We start from the raw sequence: 22,214 nt of genomic DNA on the forward strand, positions 1-22,214 counted from the left end.
TCAATGGTCTTTCAGCCAATGGTGTCACAGTCAATGGTCTTTCAGCCAATGGTGTCACAGTCAGTGGCCTTTCAACCAGTGGTGTCTCAGCCAATGGCCTCACAGCCAGTGCCATCACAGCCAGTGGTGTGACAGTGAATGGTGTCTCAGTGAATGGTGTCCCAGCCTATGGTGACTTAGCCAATTAGTTTAGAGTTGCAGCATGCCAACGATTCTTCATGCACCTCATACCATAAGTTCACATTCACAGTGGTAATATTTTGATAAATCGATTAAATCAAGGCTAAATTCAATTATGTAATGAAATACGCAATTACACATTTACAAAGAAAGCCGGTTGTCCTGTTGGGTGACAAACATTCCATCAACATTCCATGTGTCCAAGTCATTTCTGCACTTTTAAGACCAAACTCCCCGCTCCACAGCGGTGTATCGGGCGCTTACACCATCATGACCATTTGTTCAGCCCGATGAGTCGTCCTAGCACGCCGTCTGTCAGCCAGGACGCCTGCTGTCACTCCCCGCTCCACCATGCCCCCTCCGCGTGTGCAGATCCGTCTGCATCCCGTCTGGTCGCCCACGTGTGATCCTCAGCTCTCATCCGCTCATCTCATCATGAAAATACGGTTTACAGCTGGACCGGTGTCCCACCAAACACCGCCTCTCTAGGTGTCTGCTAAGCGTGAGGGATTTCTTTCGGGATGTTTTTCACCCCCTTGTTTCTTCTGAGTGTCGTGATAATACTTTGAGCAGGCGTGAATATTCCTCTGTCACACAACCAACTCGGTTGATCCATGTTGGTGTGATCCATAGTGGTTGTAGAAGAAAACAACACACCAAATCCCTGTTGAATACAACTACTATGATGGAGAAAGAGCTGCTCCATAACCGTGTATTTTGGGGATTGAGCGAGAGGGAGAGAGGCAGAGCAGGAGGGAGATGATCGATGTGACATCTCTTCAGGCCTTAGGCAAACGCAAACAAGGAAGAGAGCAGAGCAGAGCCAATGCAGGTCAACAGCACGTGCAGAAGGACGTCACCCCTTTACGTTGCATACACATAACACACGAACGATGCGGAGCGTCGGTACAGGTTTGTCAAAAGGGGGAGTGGGGGGCAATTGAGTGATGCATGGCCAAAGGGCCCAGCAGGAGGCTGCCAACGCAGTAGCAGGTGCAAATATGTGTGTGTACGGCTGATGGTCACGCCATAAAGAGGTTTTTCTATTATACAAATGTGTTCTGGTGGTTGTAGTCTTTTTTGTTGTCGTTTTACTTTATACACTTCTTGTCATGTTGTTGTTCTCCGAGCACATACCTGCCAATCACTCTCCGGTGATTCTATAGTCACCCCCGCCGCAACCAAGCTGAGTGAGTGTTCTATGTAAGGGGGCAAAAGAATGAAAACACAGATAAATGCAGCCTTCATAAATGCTGACGGGCCTTTATGATGCATTAATATACATGCATGAATTGTTAAAAAGAGACAAATATATGAATACACACAGGCATCCGTGCGAGAATACATGTATTCACACGCATGTGCGCGCACACACACACACACACACACACACACACACACACACACACACACACACACACACACACACACACACACACACACACACACACACACACACACACACACACACACACGTGGCATGCAAACAGCCCCTGTGATTGTAACACGTTTGGCGCGTGGCGCTCCGGGCCGGGCACTAAGTGTTACTCAACCCCACTCCTGCCTTGGAGGCACTTCCCGGATCATCACTGCTGACATTCAAATCCTGTGTGTGTGTGTCTCTCTCTCTTTCTCTCTCTCTCTCGCTCTCTCTCTCTCTCTCTCTCTGTCCCTTTCTCTGTCACTGTCCCTCTCCCTCTCCCTCTCCTTCTGTGAACGTGTAGTGACAGCATATCTCCAACCCTAGCAGCAGCAGCAGTATTAGTGGTGTGTACAGCAGCAGGGAGAAGCAGGGGAGCCATGCATCACAGCATCAATGGCTACATGCACTCACCTCCTGTCTCCCTGTCCTTCTTCCACCTCCCGCACGGCTGCTCCCGACCGCGCCCCTTCTCCGTGTCCCTCCCGGCCGCCTTCATCCTGTGCCCGCCGCCCGCAGACCACCCGGACCCCGATGCGGCCGAGTGGAGGAAGTCGGTGCCCAGCTACAGCCAGTCGGCGGCGGCCATGGACCCGCAGGCCTGGGCCGCCCTGTCCCGGGACGAGAGCCAGGAGCCCCTGCCCAAGAACATGGAGATGGCCTACACAGAGACCGGCATGGTCTACTTCATCGAGTGAGTAGTCCCTCCAGCCTTATTACTTTGTGTTCCTTGTTTTAAGCCTCCCCACTGGGAATGAGTGTACCGTGGCTGGTTTGGGTTTGCTGTTAGCTAATTACACGCTCACAGATCCCCGCCTCCAGCGACATACTTCTTCTCTACAAATACGGAGCGCAGGAAAAGTGAAACAACCGGTTTTCGCCCAGATCGGAGCTAGTCTGCCGTGAGACTGATTTGTTGGTACTCTTTTCCTGCTAAACAAGATACACATTGAGCCTCGCCGGAGCCTTTTGTGCGGGGCGAGGATAAACACCGACCTTGGCTTGTCCTCGGCGGTGCTCGAGAACAAACACTTGTTTTCGCCTGTTTTCACCGCTTTTCACCTCTCGCCTTCACAAATATTTGTGGTCAGTTTGACGATGTCCAACTCTGTATTGTTCCCACTCGCATTTAAACCAAATTCCTTCATGGTCACCTCTACAAATCGAGTCCCTAGAGACGGCTTTCGGCTGGGCAACAGTGTTTGGAACAAAAGTGGTTTTAGGGGAATGACGGCTTTCTTTACCACCGTCTCCACCCAGCCATCGTGGCTCGCAGCTATTTCATGTTCTGGATTCACTTCAGCGCTTTATTTGATGTGAGGGTTTGTTTTGCTGCCGATTTTCAGACGTACCTTTGTTGTTTACATTAAGTGTGACACACGGCCAGCATCACCTGCTCCTCCCTACCACATCAACAGGCCATTCTTCCAGCTGAAGAACCCTCCCCCTTAATGGAGCTCCCTGGCTCCGCCGCACTCAGCTCCTCGTTCACCTCCCACTCACCCAATGTACCCACCTCTTCGCTGCGCCTCTCTTGTTTTAATTTCTGATACTTGGTCCTTCCACCCTTTGCTCCTTATAGCTGATCTCTATGATCTCCATTTTTCTTTCCACCCTCATTCCCTTTCATCTACACAGCCTTATCTCAAGTCACAGCGGGAGGTGCACCCTATTTAATTTCGTCATATTTAACGATCGAAAAAGGAAACAATTTTTTTTCCACTGGCTGCTTGGATTCGGCCAACAGCCTCTGGGCAAAGTTTGCAATCGACGTTCACAGTGCAAAAGACACTGCTGCAAAGTCACTCATTTCTGGTTCAGTGTTTTCAGATCGCTATCCCTCACTCACTGCATCATGCTTCACTGAATCCCTCTCGCTCACAGTCTCTCTCCCTGCCTCTCTCTCTCTCTCCCTCTTTCTTTCTTTCTTTCCATGTCACAGCCACAACAGCAAGACCACCACGTGGCTGGACCCAAGGCTCGCCAAGAAGGCCAAGCCCCCGGAGAAGGGCGACGATGGAGGGGAGAGGGTGGCCACCCATCAGCCGGTTGTAGGTGGGTAGCACCGGAAAAGTCATCCACACACCGCTCACCACCATGCATGCATCCAGGTAAACCAGCCCACTACTACCTGGTATGCAGGGTAAGCCCCCATCCCTCTATAACCACTAGCAGCCAGTTACTGAACCCCTGCCGGGAGCCCATCAGTGGGATGTCTCTGAGGAAAGGGCAGCCTTACACAAGCCCCTCTTGATAGTATCACGGAACTACAATCAGCTCCGCATGGGGCGGTCTTGCTACAGCACCTGCTTGTGCAATCCGTACAATTACACAAGCACACTTTACTCATCAAACACCCCCCCACCCCCACCCCCATGGAGTGAAGGGTCGTTTCTCCGAGAAGCCCTGCGACTACAACTCCCATGATTCAACACTGGCTGCATGCGTCTGCCAGGGTGATCCCTATGAACACACATTGTCTTCGTGGTTGTTCAATAAACTCTCTCTCTCTCTCTCTCTCTCTCTCTCTCTCTCTCTCTCTCTCTCTCTCTCTCTCTCTCTCTCTCTCTCTCTCTCTCTCCCTCCCGCTTTCTCCCCTCAGATCTGCCCTATGGCTGGGAGAAGATTGAAGACCCCCAGTATGGCAGCTACTACGTGGAGTGAGTACTACTTTGCTCTCTTGGTGGCGGCTGTCCCATACGTGGGACATACAGCAGCAGAGTTCATCTTCATTAACATAACAGTCACCGTCACACACTGAATGACAGGCCTGGCTATCCCTTCAGAGGGCCACAACCCCCCCCCCCCCCCCCCCCCCCCCCCCCCCGCCTACTGTCCCCAACATAAAATATAAAAATAGTTATTTTTATATATTACAATCAGGCTCTGTTGCGCACTCTGTGGCACTCCCATGTGCAAATCAGATCTCATCGTGTAGTATTTTAAGTTATTTAAATACTACAATTACAAAATTTCCATTTAAGACGAGATTTGGAGGAATGGAATGATCCTGACGAGATCAGGATCATTCCATAACACTACTATTTAGGCCAACGTGTCACTCTCCATCTAAACGTTGTTTTAGGGTTTGGGTTTTGTTTCCCTATGATGTCCTCCTCGCATAGTCTTTCCCCGGTAAGTGGTGGGTACGATGGCTTAATTGAATGGACCGTGGTCCGGCGGGGCTGCCACGCTTACGTCGGTGCTACTCAATCAGTGTCATATTTGCAGCGCTGATTAGCATAATGGATGGACACGGACACAGAGGTGATGGCTCGAGACACCGCCGGGCCTGCTGGTAATGGGTGGAGTGCTTGAGTTGCTGTCGCTGGTGGTGGTGGGGGGCGGTGTCTTGTCAGAACAGGCTGGTGCCAGGGCTGAAAATCACCGTGCAGAGTAGGGATGTGTAACACCCTTTTTTTTATGCTTTGTATAACTGTCCACCGATATGAAGCCCCGGTCCGGTCCATTAGTTTTGACGACACAGCGTAGACCAGCGCAAACAGTTGAGGCTAATGTTAGTGTCGTGACGTCCACAGACTTAGTGTCCCTTTCACTGTGCATCTTGGAGATGGCCTGTTTGTCAAGGATGTAGGGTGAAGAAAATGTAATAGAATTCAAACTGCTTTGACCTTGTTTTTACCCCCTGGTTCAGAAAAAATGCATGGGAGTAAAAGAGCGAGAGACTAAGTGAGAGAGAGAGGGAGAGAGAGAGAGAGAGAAAGAGAGAGGGGTTCAGTGAGGCTTGATGAGTGGCTGGCTGTACCGAGTTCTTCCGAGAGCCAGGGAGTGGAAAGAGAGGGAAGTTATTCCAATCTAATCAAGAGCGGAAACAACGGCGCAGTGTCTCATTTGAGTACCATCACAGAGAGAGGCAGGGCTCCAGAGAGAATGAATGAGAGAGGGCCCCTGGGAGGGGGGTTCAGGTGTGTGTGTGTGTGTGTGTGTGGGGGTGGGGGGTGCTGGATCAGACCGTTTATTGCAGAGGAGGTCATACAAATTGAACCACCTCATTCTCTGTTTTTTTTTGTCTCTCCAATTTGCTTGTAATTGTTTCTGAATGGAAGGAAATTACGTGGACCGTGCGACACCATGCGTCATGCCTTCCCGAACGGGGGGGTGTGCTGGAGACTGGGAGGCAGGGGTGTGACGGGAGGAGGAGGGGGGAGAGATGCAGGGGGGAGAGATGCAGAGTTATTTAGAGAGGAAGCGAAAGCACTCCAGGGGCTTTTGAGTCATGTCCTATAAGTAATAAAGAGTGGAGTTGGAACACACATGCATGTGCACACACATGCGCGCACACACACACACACACACACACACACACACACACACACACACACACACACACACACACACACACACACACACACACACACACACACACACACACACAGCATAAGTGTCTCCAGTGTGATGATTCACAGCACATCATGGGTACAGTTATAAACATGGGTCCCGAGGCCCCGCCACAGGCAGATATGCCCTCCGAGCAGAAGAGCAAACTGCCATGGAAAAGCAATCTTCCATGGATGTAGGAAGCTACATCTCTCTGACATGCTTTCAATAACTTTCCCCGTTTTACCAAAACTTCCGCCCTGGAAATTCCAAAAATTAGATAAGAAAAAAAAGAAAAGTTTGTTTTGGATAAAAAAAGTTTTCTACAGAAGGGGCGTGGCCACACTCTGTCAAAATGCACGTCCCCCTCACTTGAGCCAGGGTGCAAGCCAATACAAACTAGCACTCTAAAATTTGTTTTTAACCGGAAATGACACATTGTTGTAGTAAATTTAGAGTTAAGTTACTGAAAAATAAATGAAATGTTTAGCGACAGAAGTTCTGTTTGGGTGAGACCGAACACTAGGGTTTTCAAAAGGAAATTTGATTTTGCCGTTCTACGAAACTATTGCAAAACTGGGGAATCAATAGGCCTTGCGAAACATGACTTCCGTTCCTATATCCATTCTTTCTTTGGTTAATGAGCATATTATCTCTAACGTTCGAATGTATTGCAAGTTTTAGACGATTTCCTAGCATGTGTTCTGGTATCACTCTGTACGGCTCGTGGCATGAGCACGGCTATGTACAGTGCTTTACCAGCTTGTCTATCCGCAGTATCATCCCTGCTCAGCTGAAGTCTTAACAGCGCGAGTCTCCACAGGCAATCGGGAGGTTTGCATGAGTGGCAGAGACAAGAATCATGGCTGACAGTACCGCCTTTCTGTAGACCTTGATCTTGTTTAGATTTTCGTTGGATAGTTTCCTTTTCGTCAACTGTTACAACATTTGACAACATTTGGAAAAACACTAGAATTATGAAGAGAATGCAGACTAACACCACGTTTTGATTTTTTTTGCGTATAGATTTATTTTCTGTTTTGGTGAGAGATTTGGTGAGAGGGTTGATTTGAACACAGTCAGTATGTGTTCTTTTAGAAAAGACACTGTGTACAACCACCTGCTGGCAACATCCACTGACAACACTCCCAGCCCCCTGGTGTTTCGTCCATAGCGATTGAGGGACCCTTTAATGGAAGCATCTTTTTAACAGGTTATTTCCGTCTGTCCCTCCCTCCCTCTGTCGCAGCCACATCAACCAAAAGACCCAGTTTGAGAATCCGGTTCTGGAGGCGAAGAAGAAGGTGACTGTGGACACGCCCCCTTCCAGTCAGCTGACACCAGCCACACCCCCCGGTGAGTCAGCGCCTGCCCGAGTCACTGATTGTGAATCGCTTTTTATTTCAGAAGCATTATTATGATTAGCTTAATAACCAGTGTTCAATTATAAATGTATAAATAGTGTGGATGGTTATGGCCTACCTAATTAGAGAGCATTGGGACGGACATTGTGAGTCAGTCTGTACGTCTGTTGTACGGTCTCCAGGTCCCCAGGGTGGCAGACTGTATCTTTTGACGTATTAACTGGCTTTCATTCCCTGTTATTGGTGAATGTGTGTGTGTGGCAGCGTGTGTGTGTGTGGCAGCGTGTGTGTGTCTGTGTGTGTGGCAGGGTGTGTGTGGCAGCGTGTGTGTGTGTGTGGCAGGGCGTGTGTGTGGCAGCGTGTGTGTGTGTAGCAGTGTGCGTGTGTGGCCGGGCGTGTGTGTGTGGCAGCGTGTGTGTGGCAGCATGTGTGCACGAACGCGTGAAAAGAGTATTTCTACCCGAGGTGGTTCACGTTTGATTCTACAGCCTTCAATGGAAAGCTGTGAACCTGCATTCCTGCACATCATGTGTTCTGCTCAGAATGCTCTGTCTTCTGCGGTCAGATTAGCTTCATTTGAAGTGGTTTTTGGTTAAGTCCTGATATCCAATGCCATTTATAAAATCTCTCTGTGCTCACATTTGGAGGCTTTGCACGCTGTTGGATTCAGTGTTTGAGCCTGGCAACAGCGCCAGCTCAGAGCGGTAACAGCAGGGGACCCCCGCCTGCCGTAGCATTGTATCTGATGTTCACCATACTCGGAATAATCCGGAATGTTAATTGTGGGGGTGGGGGCATAGTTGACTCTTGCTGTACGGTCTGAAACGTACTAGCAAGTGTATTCCTTTGATTGTATTTTTTCTTCGCCACTTCCCAGAATATCACCAGTGGTTGAGTTACGTCAGATATTTTCTGGAGGAATTTAGAATAGGGAAGGTCAAGGATTTATTACTTTCGCTGCCTCATTGGGAAGTGTTTTGGGGGGGATATCTTTGGTGCATTTTAGTTGGTTAATGATGTACAGACAATGACAGAAGGGAAGTTTTTTACAAGTACAAGTTTTTGTTTATGCTGCGCCCTTAGGAGGAATACAGACGCAACACTTCAAACTCTCATCGCCTAAAAAACCTCCGAAAGGTACGCGTTGGATGTTTAAGTGGTTGACGAGCGCACTGATGAAGTGATGCAGCGTAGTCGCTGTACTCCAAGCGCCGGTGGAGTTGAATTATGCAGCAGCACACATCACTTGGGGGTGTGGGGAGTCATTTAGACGAGGAGATAATGCAAGGTGGAGGGCACCCCTTCATCACCCCCACCCCCACAACCCACTCCCCCCACCCCCCACCCCCACAACCCACTCCCCCCACCCCCCCCCACCCCCACCCCCACAACCCACTCCCCCCACCCCCCCCCCACCCCCACCCCCACAACCCATCCCCCCCAACCCCCACAACCCACCCCCCCCACCCCCCTCCCTCCCTCACTCGTTCACTGGGAGCAAGAAAAATATATCTCTACAACAGACGCAGCTGAACAGAAAGGAAAGGCGTGGAGAGGAATGGACTAGGAAAGCGAGCGGGGGAAAAAAAGAAATAACGAGCGATGACTGGGCTTCTAAATTGGCGGGTGCTTCTTCGCCCTCAGATGTCTAAATTACATTTCTATTTCTGTGGCCCTTCTGACCGCGCCCGGTCCAGAGCTGAGCTGCTCCCCCTCTCGGAGGAAGCCTCTGTAATGAGGGGGACCCGCTCGGTGCTAATAAGGTGTGCGAGTCAGTGACCGCTCCACGCATACACGCACGCGCGCGCACACACACACGCACACACAAAAGCAGCATTAACATTCAAACTATAGCCCAGACACCCCGAGGAACCGACATAGCCACCAGCGCTCCCAGCACATCGCGTGCAGTCTGCCACTCCTGCACCAATTATGATGTGAATTCAGTGAATTCAAGGCTGGTCTGCACCTCAATGCCTCCACAATGAGGAGGAATGAATGAAGGGGGGGAGCACACGTGGGCTCCGCCGATGACCCCCGTCGCCCCCCGCCCCCCCCCCCTCTCCTCTGTGGTGACCGGCGCACGACCAGACTTTGACCGGGCTGTGACCGGGCTCTGACTGCACCCAGTAATTACACCATGTATGTAATTATGCAATGTCGCATAATCCCGCCGCCCCCGAGGAAATGGACTGGGATGCTTTTTTTTGGGGCCCAGGGCTTCAAGAACCATGTGAGCTGGAGCGTTCTCATCTTGTCTCTCTCTCTCTCTCTCTCTCCCTCTCTGTCTCTCCGTCCCCCTCTGTCTCTGTCTCTGTCTGCCTCTCTCTGTCTGCCTTTTTCTTTCTCTCTCCATCTTCTGTCTCTGTCTATCTCTCTCTGCCTCTCTGTCTCCATCTCTCTCTCTCCCCCTCTCCCTCCCCCTCCCTCTCCCTTGGTCACAGTGAGCTTGTGGTGGTTAAGCCGTCAAGGCTGTATGTCAGTCATCAGCACGTATGTGGGGCATATGTCAGGCATCAGAACATAATGCAGCAAACACAGCCACACTGCACCAGTGAGCACCATACCCGTCCTGGAGATGAGCAGTCATCCTCCATTTGCATAGAGGTGGCACTAAACAGCCCTCCGATACTGATGACCAATGAAACATGGAAATGTCATGTTAATCACGCTGACCCGCTCCTTCTCCCCGATGCGGTCGAAATCCATCAGCCAATTGCGGCGCAATTATGCAAACCATGAGAGAGGGAGGAGGGCGGGAGAGAGAAAGTGAGACAGAATGAGAAAGGGCCCTTGGGTGGAAGTGGGGTGGAGGGAGAGGTTAGGACTGAGGTTGGGGGGGGGGGGGGGGGGGGGGGGGGGGGGGTGGTCTGTCTCTAGCTTCACTAATGAGATTGATGTCCTCTCATTTATCAGTGTGGGAAGTGTTAGTGGAAGACCTCCGTGCAGACACAGCAGCAGGCAACAGGCTGCACCCTCACTCCGACGCAAGCACCACAAACATGGACGAGTGAAGCAGGAATGGAGTTGTCCCTCATTCTGTCAAGGCTAACTGCATTTCTCTCTCTCTCCATTGCTCTCTCTGTCTCTCTCTCACTGTCTCTCTCTCTCCCTGACTCTCTCTCTCCCTCTCCCTCGCTCTCTCTCTGTCACTCTGTCTCTCCATCTCCATCTCCCTAGCTCTCTCCCTCTGTCACTCTCTCTCCCTCCCTCTCTGTCTCCCTTGCTCTCTCCCTCTGACACTTTCTCTCCCTCCCTCTCTCTCTGTCTTTTTCTCTGTCTCTCTCTCCAGCTTGTGTCTCTTGGTTTTTTTCTGCATCATGTGAACAATTTGGTAAAATTATTCTACCATCTGCAGTAATAATAACTAGTAATTATTGTATTCTATACTGGAAAATAAATAATTGAAATGAGCTGATGGACAATACATCGGGGCAGAGACCGGAATAGAGACAGAGGGACGGAACAGAACACAATCCTCTCTGACTTGTTCATGCTTGGGGAATGGTGTGTGCGTGTATAGGCTTCAATATACCTACGAAATCGGAGCGTTGGCATCTGCCATTTTCAAACGCGCGATTTCATCAGAATAGGATACAGCCACCGCCACGTGTGGGCTGTTCCTTTGAAGACGCCATAAGTCTCCAAGCATCTCCCCATCCTTGCATGTCATTCAAACGTGGATAATCCCTCACAATCACCGCAATGCCTTGCTTCAAACAAGCTTGTCTTGAAACATACAAGGTGGCACGCAATAGTATTTCTTTTTACAAATACCAAATGATAACAGGTACCAGATACTGATGTCATCATCCACATCTTATTGTGGACCAATAGCTGTGTATTGGGGCGCATGTGGGGAGCCATAGAAAGCAAACACCCCATTTTGGGCTTTGGTCAATATATCAGGGCTGTGTGTGTGTGTGTGTGACAAACTGAAACAAGGCTCCATGCATGTTATTTAAAGAAGCGTCAGGGTAATTAGAAGCTGAGGCCGACATCCTGTCACCGTGGTAATGTTGTCAGGGCGACGACAGATGGGCTGCCGACAGTCCGGACCAAACAAAGAGTGTGAACATACAGGTGTGCACGTCACATGATAAGCAATACACTCTCTCCACCTCTTAAAATAAAAAACAAAGATATCCTACTCCTCTTAGCTGGGCTATTGATGGCCCAGCTAAGAGGTGTAGGATATTAACCGCCATTACAATTTATTTCTAAGTAATCTGACTCGACATTAGCTTCTGCATTAAAAGGCAAATGTGCCGCCTCGCAATTAAGCAGGTGCTTATTAGGATGCCTAATGATTTCTACCTCCCCTCCACTCGTTTGCCTCCCCCCCAACCCCACCTCTCTCTCTCTCTCTCTCTCTCTTCCGTCTCCCCCTGGGATGCTGCTCCCACCACAGATATATATATATATATATATATATATATATATATATATATATATATATATATATATATTATAGGGCGGCATGCAGTTCAGGAGGTAGAGCGGGTTGGCTGGAAACCGCAAGGTTGCTAGTTCGATCCCCGGCTCCGCCTAGCTGTGAGTGCGGAGGTGTCCCAGAGCAAGGCACCTCACCCTGAACTGCTCCGGACGAGCTGGACGAGCTCGTCGCCTCGCATGGCCGACGCCGCCGTCGGTCTGTGAATGCGTGTATGAATGGGTGAATGTGAGGCGATATTGTAGAGCACTTTGGGTGGCCTACGGGTTACAAAGAAGCACTGTATGAATGCAGTCCGTTGACCATTTACCGCCGACTCGTTACAGAGGAGGCGGGCCGGGCGCTGGCCGGGCGGGTGTTCACGCGGGACCCGGCCCAGCTGCAGGGGAACATCCTGCGCACGGCGCTCAGGAAGAGCCCCCTGGGCTTTGGCTTCACCATCATCGGAGGGGACCGCCCGGACGAGTTCCTCCAGGTCAAGAACGTGCTGGCGGACGGCCCCGCCGCCCACGACAACAAGATCGCCTCAGGTAACCCACACTGGGCCGGGGGAGGGGGGGGGGTGGGGATGATGTGTGTGTGTCGTCAAACAGGCCTGGATAGACCTACTTGGACCAGGTTGGGGGTGGGGCTGAATCCCAAAATAGGAGACACTACTGCCTTAGTTGGGGGGAAAAAAAAAAGAGTACAAGTACAACAATGTACTTGTGCAAGTTAGATGTGCACTTTGACACATACACATTGCATGCCTTTGCCTGGACTGAGAGAAAGCATGCAGAGGCACTGTACTGCTGTGGCTGTCAAGTTGTTCAATCACTAAAGTGCTGCACTGCAGAGCACTGACCCCGACACACACTGGTGTAACATCTGTCACCCCTGCTCCTGGCTATGGGCAGGACTCCCATTTACACAGAGCCATATAAAATACAATTCTCGGGCCTCAAGGCTCGCTGTCTGGCCCACCGGGGTTATGAGTTATGAGTTTGCCTTATTCGATTCATCAATATTTCTTGTTTATAGCGCCACTGAAACATGGATGGCGATGCTAGCGAGGTACACACTTCAGCAGCATGGCTACTCTATGATCACCTGATCTGTGATTGGGTCAATGTGATGAGAGCGACAGAGTGCAGGACACTATTAAATAAAGTAAAGTAAATCTATCTATCTATTAGCAAGCCTTCAGGTAGTAACATCTCCACGTTGCTCTTTGTTGGATTTATGACTACAGGGATAATGTGGCACTTAGTGATGCCAAAAATTGTAAGCACTAAAAGCATCAAACGAAGCAAAAACCAAATGCAATGATACATAGAAATACTAGCGCACACAAAACAACTCTTCTCAAGAATTGGATAGGAATGATATCTCAACAGATGACTCTCCCTGCTGTCCAACCCACCAGCCAATCTGCCACTCTCTGTTTATTCTCTCAAAACCTTTTCTTAACCTCACTAAAAAACAGTTTACCAGGATTTAGTCTGTGTGGTGAATAGGAAATCGAAACCAGCCTTGTGGTTGTAAGAAGCTTATTTAGCTTATTTAAAGCATTTTCCGCATCAATAATTATGGATCCCATCTAAATTTGTTGTCCTTTTTTGTATTATTATTCTGCCCTGTTCTTTTTTAAACTGTTATTGTATTATTTGACCCCTGAGATAAGAGACAGCAGAGAGAGAGGTCGTGTTTCCCGAAGCTCCGCTAGACAGTGGCAAAAACTACTTAATTCATCGTTCAGGTCTACTTTATTTTATTTTATTTCATGATCATAATACTTAAGAATATATAGTTTGTTTCTGTCAACCTCAATTGCTCGATTCAACAATACTTTTTGGCACTTTGACTACCGGATCAGACCGCAGCAAAAGCCTTGGACTTTCCTATCGCCAACATGCCTCTGTACTCGGATGTCTCAGGCACAGAGACTGGGAAATGCACAGACTGCACCAAACTGCAACAGACAGTGGCTCTATTTGAAGCGAGGCTAGCAGCATTAGAAAAATGCAAAGGACTCCTCCAGGATACAGTGCCGATGGGTGAGTTTGCTGAGCTAGCTCAGACAAATACACAACAGGATGATCAAAGCTACACTGTATCCTTCCCGAAGCTGGACAAGAGAGAGACAATTCCAACTGCCTCTCATTGGCACAGAGTCGGCGCTAAGCCCAAACAACATTCCAAAGTGAATCAACAAGTTCACTCAACGCCAAATGCTAAGCTTCCCAAAGCTAAATTCAGCCGGATTAACAAATCGCTGAAGTTTACCATGCCGCTGAAGAACCGGTTCCTGCCACTCCAGGAGTCCACGAACGCGCCTCCCACCCACGCACCCCTAAGCCCCGAGATGCGTCCAGACGGATGGTGTGGACAGAGACCGACCATGACCCTGTCGCCAGAGAGGCCAGCTGCGCATGCATCTGCCACCCGTGCACCCCTGAGCCCCAGGATGCGTCCGGACGGACGGTGGGGACAGAGACGGAACAAGAACCAGTCGCCACGGAGTCGAGCTGTGCATGCGTCTGCCACCGCCACCTCAAGTCAACAAGGGCCCATCTCACAGAAAGCAGATGAACCAGACACTCTGATTGTAGGAGACTCAACCATAAAGGATATAACCGGTAAGAAGATCAAAACATGCTACTTCCCAGATGTGATGGTTAGTGATGTCAACCAGAAACTAACCACAATTATATTGGAAAACCCCAAAATCTCACAGGTTATTGTGCATGCAGGACTTAATGATATTCGACGAGAACAGTCAGAACTTCTGAAGAGGGATTTCACTGAACTATTGGACACACTGGACAAATTACACATTAGGTCATTCATCAGTGGACCCATACCAGCAGTTGACAGGGGAATAAACAGATTCAGTCGTCTACTTGCACTGAATACATGGCTTTCAAGAGTCTGCAATGAAAGAGGAAGGGGCTTTATTGACAATTTCAACTTGTTCTGGGGGCGCAAATACCTTTTCAGAGCAGATGGCCTACACCCAAACAGGTTAGGCTCAAAACTGTTAAGGGACAATCTTCTCTTCTCACTCTCCCACCATGAGAAGAAGCGAGACTACAGCCTCCCCCACACATCTACTGTCCCACTATCTGACACACAGATAGCAGACAGACCACAGACCTTGAAGAGAGACAACAGCCTGCCCGACACCATCGACACCATGCCTCCCCCCTTTGCCTCTGACCTCCAGCTGTCTCCCGCTGATGATGACCACCAGCCTCATCTCTCCCATAGCCACAACGACAACTCCAGTTCCACTGTCTCCTCCCTTTATGATTTTCCAGATGAATTTAAGAAACTGAGAAATGTTGGCATCAAAATTGCATCTGCGTCAATGATACCATCCCCACGTCATGACCACAGTCTGATAACACCCAAGCGGAGGGCGCCCCAGCCCCCCCCTCCCTGTACTGATAGTAGTCCTGATTATTACTGAGACAAAAAAGGGTTCAGCCGTAGACACAGCACAAAGGAAGTTTTGCATAATCTGTTGAACCCAAGGTTGCCTACATCAAAACATGGCAACTTTTGCATTCCTGCTGTAATCACTAAGAGAGTAAACAAAGGGAAACTTAGACGCACTGCTAACCTCTCAAATCTCATACCTATTCTCTCCAAACCCAAATCAACCTTAAAGCCTATCAATAACACCATCAGGATGGGTCTACTTAATGTTAGGTCTCTTAATAACAAATCTTTTTTAGTTAATGATTTTATTACCACTTCTCAACTGGATTTTATGTTTTTAACTGAAACATGGCTAGAACAAAATAACAGTGCAACCGTTCTGATAGAGACAGCTCCTCCCAACTATAACTTTTTTGATGTATGTAGATCTGGAAAAAGAGGTGGAGGGGTTGCTGCTATATTTAAAAATGTATTTCAGGGGAAACAGATGCTATTTGGTGATTTTCCATCATTCGAATACCTTTGTGTTGTATTGAAATGTTCCCCCAGAGTTCTCCTATTAATTATTTACAGGCCACCCACATACGCTGCAAATTTCTTCGATGACTTTACAGAATTATTGTCTAGCATCTCCACAGACTTTGACTCTCTAGTTATAACTGGTGACTTCAATTTTCATACTAATGATTTTAATGATAAGTGTGCAAAAAAACTTTTTACCATTTTGGACACATTTGAAATGTCTCAACATGTGAAAGAGGCTACTCATTGTAAGGGGCACACTCTAGACCTGGTTATCACAAAGGGTCTCAATGTTTCAGATCTCTCTGTGACTGATCCTTCACTGTCTGACCATTTCTGTGTTTTCTTTAATATATCTTTTATTCCCGACATACAGACAAAATCAAATACTGTCAAAAAACGGTATATCAATGAACATTCTAATGTACTTTTTAAAAAGGCCATCTCCTTGCTACCACCTCTCAACCCATGTTCTGCTGATGATCTTTTAGAAAACTTTAATTTGAAAATTTTGAAAGTCATAGATGTCATTGCACCTTATAAGGTTAAAACGATTTCTGGAAAGCAAAAGGCACCTTGGAGAAAAGTTGCTTTTGTAACAGCCCAGAAAAAAGAATGCAGGAAGGCTGAACGCAAATGGCGTAAAACAAAACTTCATATTCACCATGACATCTATAAAGAGAGCCTCTGTGCCTACAATTTAGACTTAAAAAGTGCTAGAGAAACATTTTTCTCCAATATCATTAAAAACAATACTAATAATGCCAAAACCCTATTTACAACTGTTGACAGACTGACCAAGCCCCCAACACAAATTCCACCTGACCTTCATTCCACTCAGAAATGCAATGAGTTTGCAGCATTTTATACTGATAAAATTGAAGGCATCAGACGCGCCATCAATGTCTCCACTTTAAACAAAAATGCTGGACTACCACCATATCCAGGCAAAAGTAACATGGCAATGACATGCTTTAATGTCATAGACTCTAAAACTCTTGTGGAAACTGTGACACAACTGAAGCCATCCACCTGTTGCCTTGATACTTTACCTACCAACCACTTTAAGAATGTTTTTGACTGCCTAGCAATAGACATATTGCAAATAGTTAACAACTCTCTCCAATCAGGCACTTTCCCAAAAGCCTTAAAAACTGCAGTTATCAAACCCCTTTTAAAAAAGCGGAGCCTAGATGCCTCTATTATTAACAACTACAGACCAATATCAAATCTACCCTTCATAAGTAAAATCATTGAGAAAGTTGTTCTCCAGCAACTTAGTGACTTCCTGGCATCAACTGGTTGCTATGACACCTTCCAATCTGGATTTCGACCCCTTCACAGCACCGAGACTGCCCTTATTAAAGTTGTAAACGACATTCGTCTTAACACAGACTCTGGCAAAATCTCAATACTAATGCTACTAGACCTCAGTGCTGCATTCGACACTGTAGACCATACAATACTTTTGGACAGATTAGAAAACTGGGTGGGGCTTTCAGGCACAGTCTTAAATTGGTTTAGGTCCTACCTACAAAATAGGAACTACTTTGTTTCCATTGGCGACTTTGTTTCAGAATCAACAAACGTGACATGTGGAGTCCCACAAGGTTCGATCTTAGGACCCTCTCTATTCAACATCTACATGCTCCCACTAGGGCAGATCATGCAAAATAACAATATTGACCATCACTGCTATGCTGATGACACGCAAATCTATGTATCTCTATCACCAAATGACTATCAGCCCATTGATCTGTTGTGCCAGTGCATTGAGCAAGTCAAAGACTGGATGTGCCAAAATTTCCTTCAACTAAATGAGGACAAAACCGAGATAATTGTATTTGGTGCTAAAACCGAAAGGCTTAAAGTTACCCAACACCTTCAATCTCTGTCCCTGAAAACCTCAATCAAAGCCAGAAATCTAGGGGTTATCATGGATTCAGATTTACATTTCGACAGTCACATCAAATCAGTTACAAAATCTGCATATTATCACCTTAAAAACGTAGCAAGACTTAGAGGGCTCATGTCTACCAAAGACTTACAAACACTTGTACATGCCTTTATCACTAGCAAGCTTGATTACTGCAATGGTCTCCTTACAGGTCTCCCAAAAAAAACTCTAAGGCAACTACAGCTTGTTCAGAATGCCGCTGCTAGAGTTCTAACAAAGACCAAAAAATGTGAACATATTACACCAATTCTTAAATCATTACATTGGCTCCCTGTATGTCAGAGAATTGATTTTAAAATCATGTTGCTAACCTATAAATCCCTACATGGTTTAGGGCCAAAATATTTAACTGATATGCTTCCACTACATAAGCCTTCTAGGCCACTAAGATCCTCTGAGACCAATCTGTTAATTATCCCCAGAGTCAACACGAAGCATGGGGAAGCAGGATTTAGTTACTATGCAACAAATAGCTGGAATAAACTCCCTGAGGATTTAAGACTTGCCCCAACTCTGACAGCTTTTAAAACAAGACTGAAGACTTTTATGTTTGCTTTAGCTTTCTGCTAAATCTTAAATATTTATTATTTTAACTTTGCCTTTATTTTCTCACTTTCTAAAATGCATTTCTTTTAACTCTGCCTTTCTAAAATGTTTTTTAAACTTTGCCTTTATTTTCTATCTATTTTACTTTTTACTTAACTATTGTTTTCTTTTATTGTATGACAATGTTTATATGTGAAGCACTCTGAGTCTGCCTTGTGTATGAAAAGTGCTATATAAATAAAGTTGCCTTGCCTTGCCTTGCCTATTTTATCAATGGAGGTATTTAGAAAAAGTCACAGCAGGGCAAAATTTGCATTTGGGATAGTTAAAGGAAAATTTAGCCCTTTTCTGGTTTGTCTAGGATGAAATAGAGTGGTTGACACCTAAATTTTGACTATTGGTCCTGTCTCGGGTATTTGGCTAATTTAGAATCACCCCTGCCTGCTTCAGGCTGGCTATGGGCATTCACAAACCTGTCCTTAAAACAACCCTAAACGTGCAAAATAAGATAAGATAATCCTTTATTAGTCCCACAGTGGGGAAATTTGCAGTGTTAAAGCAGCAAAGAGCAAAGACGATAATGCAAATAAAGAAATAAAGACGACAGTCATGCAAAATACAATCAAATATAAAAAAAATACAATATGTGTGTCAGTGAGAGCAGTGCTGATTGTGGAGTCTGACTGCTAGCAAGAAGGAACGTCCTGCGGTACGTCTCTGTCCCACACCGCGGGTGTCTCAGCCTGTCACTGGAGGTGCTGCTCAGTGATGTAAGTGTCCCGTGAAGGGGGTGGGACGTGTTCTCCTGTCACCAACCACCTCCACTGGGTCGAGGGAGCACCCCAGGACAGAGCTGGCAACACGACAGAAACTGTATTTCGCTACGATACTTGATTTGGAACATCAACGCCAACACCACTTACCACTCGGTGAGTTGCACATTTCTGAAAACAAACGTTTAGGGTTGTTTTAAGGACAGGTTTGTGAATGCCCGTAGCCAGCCATTGTGAGGCAGGCAGGGGTGATTCTAAATGAGCCAAATACCCGAGACAGGACCAATAGTCAAAGTTTCGTTGTCAACCACTCTATTTCATCCTAGACAAACCAGAAAGGGGCCTCAACGTTCAAAGTACCGGAATTGTCCTTTAACATTTAAAAACATACAAATGTTAACATTTAAAAACATACAAATGTTAACATTTAAAAACATACAAATGTTAACATTTCCTTAATCAAGAACATGCTGTCCTTTCTTCGTCAGAGCTGTCCTAAAATCTGTTGTTTCGTGGTCGTCCGTGCTGGCACAATGTTCTTCCCCAGCGTAACGGTGCTCGCATCAACAAGCCCTATTAACACCCTGCCCTTTGACCCCCCCCCCCAGGCGACGTGATCGTGGACATCAACGGCCTGTGCGTGCTGGGCAAGACCCACGCCGACGTGGTGCAGATGTTCCAGTGCATCCCCATCAACCAGTACGTGGACCTGGTGCTGTGCCGCGGCTACCCGCTGCCCGCCGACGCCGGCAGCGGCAGCGAGGCCTCCGCCGCGGCCGAGGCCAAAGACCCCTCCCAGACCCCGTCCCCCTCCGCCCGGCCCGACACCCACCACGACGTCCCCGACGGCGGCGCCACCCTCCCCAGGCAGGGCGCCGCCGTGGCCAACGGAGGGCGCCACCACCACCATCACCACCACCACCACCACCACCAGCACCAACAACAACAACAACAACCCCATCACCCGCCGGGGCACCACCACCACCAGCACCACCCGCACCCCCAGGCGGCCCCGGAGGGCCCGGACCCCACCTTGCTGCAGCCCGAGCTGATCGGCGTGCCCCTGTTGAAGGGCCCCGGCGGTTTCGGCTTCGCCATCGCCGACTGCCCGCTGGGCCAGAAGGTGAAGATGATCCTGGACGCCCAGTGGTGCCGGGGCCTGCTGAAGGGCGACGTTATCAAGGAGATCAACCGGCAGAACGTGCAGACGCTGAGCCACGCCCAGGTGGTGGACATCCTGAAGGAGCTGGCGGTGGGCAGCGAGGTCAGCGTGCTGGTGCTGAGGGGAGGTGAGTGGCGGAGCGACGCACGTCGGCGGCTGTGGTCACCGTCACTGCGAGCGGTGCAGCCCTGAGTCACACGGGTCATCAAAGGGGCTCACAGGCCCACGTTGTATGTTTAGATGTAGGGCATTTAGCAGACGCTTTTATACAAAGCGACCTAATGGAGTCAACCAGGCAAGGGCGACCACCAGCTCGTCAGGAGCAATTAGGGATAGGTGTCTCACTCAGGGACACGCTCGACACTCCGCTAGGAGGAGCCAGGGATCGAAACTAGCAACCTTCCAGTTACCAGCCAATAGGGATGCACCGATTGTGAAATTCTGGGCCGATGCCGATGTTTAAAATAACAATTTGGCCAATAGCCGATGCCGATACCGATGTTTTTTTTGTTTGTTGTTGTTGTTATTTATTCAACCTTTTCATGCACGTTCTTGCCTTTGACCTCAATGAATTGAAAATGACAACTTTTCATCGGATTGCTCCGGACTCGCCATTTCTACTGCTTCATCGAATCTGTTTCGTGTTTGTGTGTGCATGTGCGTGTGGCACGCGTATCCTGGCTTGTGTGTAAAAACACTGGCTCCGATTGGCTACCATGAAACATGACTCTGCCTTAGCCAATCATAATCGCTTATCTCGTTGTTAAACCAGCTGGTCTCCTCACTAGCAGTTTGTGTATGGAGCCAGGGAACCAATCAATTCATAGTAACGCACCGCATTTAACGGTCAGTAACGGTAATGGCGTTGTAACAACGGAAACATTAATTAGTTAGATTACCCGTTACTGAAAAAATAATGGCGTTATTACAAACACTGATCAAATCTCATCAGCCATTTGAAAAGCAGACATGGAGAAGTGTACAACGATTACCTGAAAGCCGATAAAAAACGGAGAAATGAACGGGACACCAAGAAAGCACAAACCACCACCAGCAAGACTCAGTCGATAACCACAGCATTTGAGAAAGGGAAAAAAATCCCCACGGACAGCGCCAAAGCTAAAGGGATCACTAACAAGGTGATGGAGTTCATCGCATTAGATGACCAACCTTTCTCCACTGTGGGGAATGTGGGGTTTCGAAGCGAAAAGGGTTTCGAGTGAAATGTCACTGGAACATGTCTTGCAAACTGCATACCGCTGATCTTTCTCAGCGACAGTGAAATACTCCCACATGACCAACATTTTCTTTCACTTTAATTTGTAAACAAACCACACGTGTGCACGGCACCCGCCCGCTTACGTCATCACGCCAGAGGCGTGTCCAGCCAGCGGCTGTTATGGGTGGTATTATTAGTAGCCTACCACCTGTTGCTTTTTCTCTGAAACTGCAAGTCAGACTGCAAATAACCAACACAACGTTTAGCCAGCCCAAAATTTATATGACACAGCAGATAAACATTGGCCACTGCCATCGGTGAATGTCATCTTATTTCCCGATAGGCCGATGGCAGTCAACAATGTGAATATTGGCCGATACCGATGTTCGTCCGATAAATCGGTGCATCCCTACCAGCCAACCCTCTCTACCTCCTGAGCTAAGCCAACCCTGCGAAGCAAAACCTTTGATATAACACAACGGGAAAAGCTTTAAAATGGGAAGAATCCATGAGAAAGATGGTGGATGAGGGATTGCTCCATCCGGGGACTGTAAGGAGTGCAAAAAGGTGGCTTGTTTGAAATGTCTGGGTAGGCACCTGTTGCCACGGCACCAAAGTTTAACAAACAAAGTCTGCAGCAACGTGATATTATGCCCCCTGCTGTCGGTGGAGTGTCACAGCCTGACCCCAACATGTTTCAATTCATTCATCCAATGTTATCTGTGTACTTTCCACACTGTGGCTCGTTGGGAACAAAGCCGGAACTCAAACTGAGCACAGAGAGAAAGAGAGCACAGTGAAGGTGTCCACTGAGACCAGAACGTGATTAACAGACGACCCAGAGGGGGGAACTCAAT

At 48.0% G+C, this 22,214-nt stretch overlaps 2 protein-coding genes across 2 annotated transcripts in view; both read left to right on the top strand.

Annotated features, from left to right (window-relative positions):
* magi3a (membrane associated guanylate kinase, WW and PDZ domain containing 3a) overlaps window positions 1-22,214 on the top strand; it is a 103,060-nt gene that overhangs the window by 65,955 nt on the left and 14,891 nt on the right. Inside the window, exons 5-10 of the mRNA XM_084480150.1 lie at window positions 2,120-2,294; window positions 3,543-3,655; window positions 4,203-4,260; window positions 7,188-7,294; window positions 12,082-12,285; window positions 19,585-20,265. Of these exons, the coding sequence (XP_084336276.1) occupies window positions 2,120-2,294; window positions 3,543-3,655; window positions 4,203-4,260; window positions 7,188-7,294; window positions 12,082-12,285; window positions 19,585-20,265 (1,338 nt within the window). The remainder of the gene's footprint in view (window positions 1-2,119; window positions 2,295-3,542; window positions 3,656-4,202; window positions 4,261-7,187; window positions 7,295-12,081; window positions 12,286-19,584; window positions 20,266-22,214) is intronic.
* Window positions 13,471-18,459, top strand: LOC311360065 (uncharacterized protein). Its single transcript, XM_084480151.1, has one exon. The coding sequence runs from the start codon at window positions 13,647-13,649 to the stop codon at window positions 15,204-15,206; it is 1,560 nt and encodes a 519-aa protein (XP_084336277.1). The 5' UTR covers window positions 13,471-13,646; the 3' UTR covers window positions 15,207-18,459.

The sequence above is a fragment of the Micromesistius poutassou genome (genome assembly GCF_964030765.1).
Source record: "Micromesistius poutassou genome assembly, chromosome: 15".
NCBI classification, from domain to species: domain Eukaryota; kingdom Metazoa; phylum Chordata; class Actinopteri; order Gadiformes; family Gadidae; genus Micromesistius; species Micromesistius poutassou.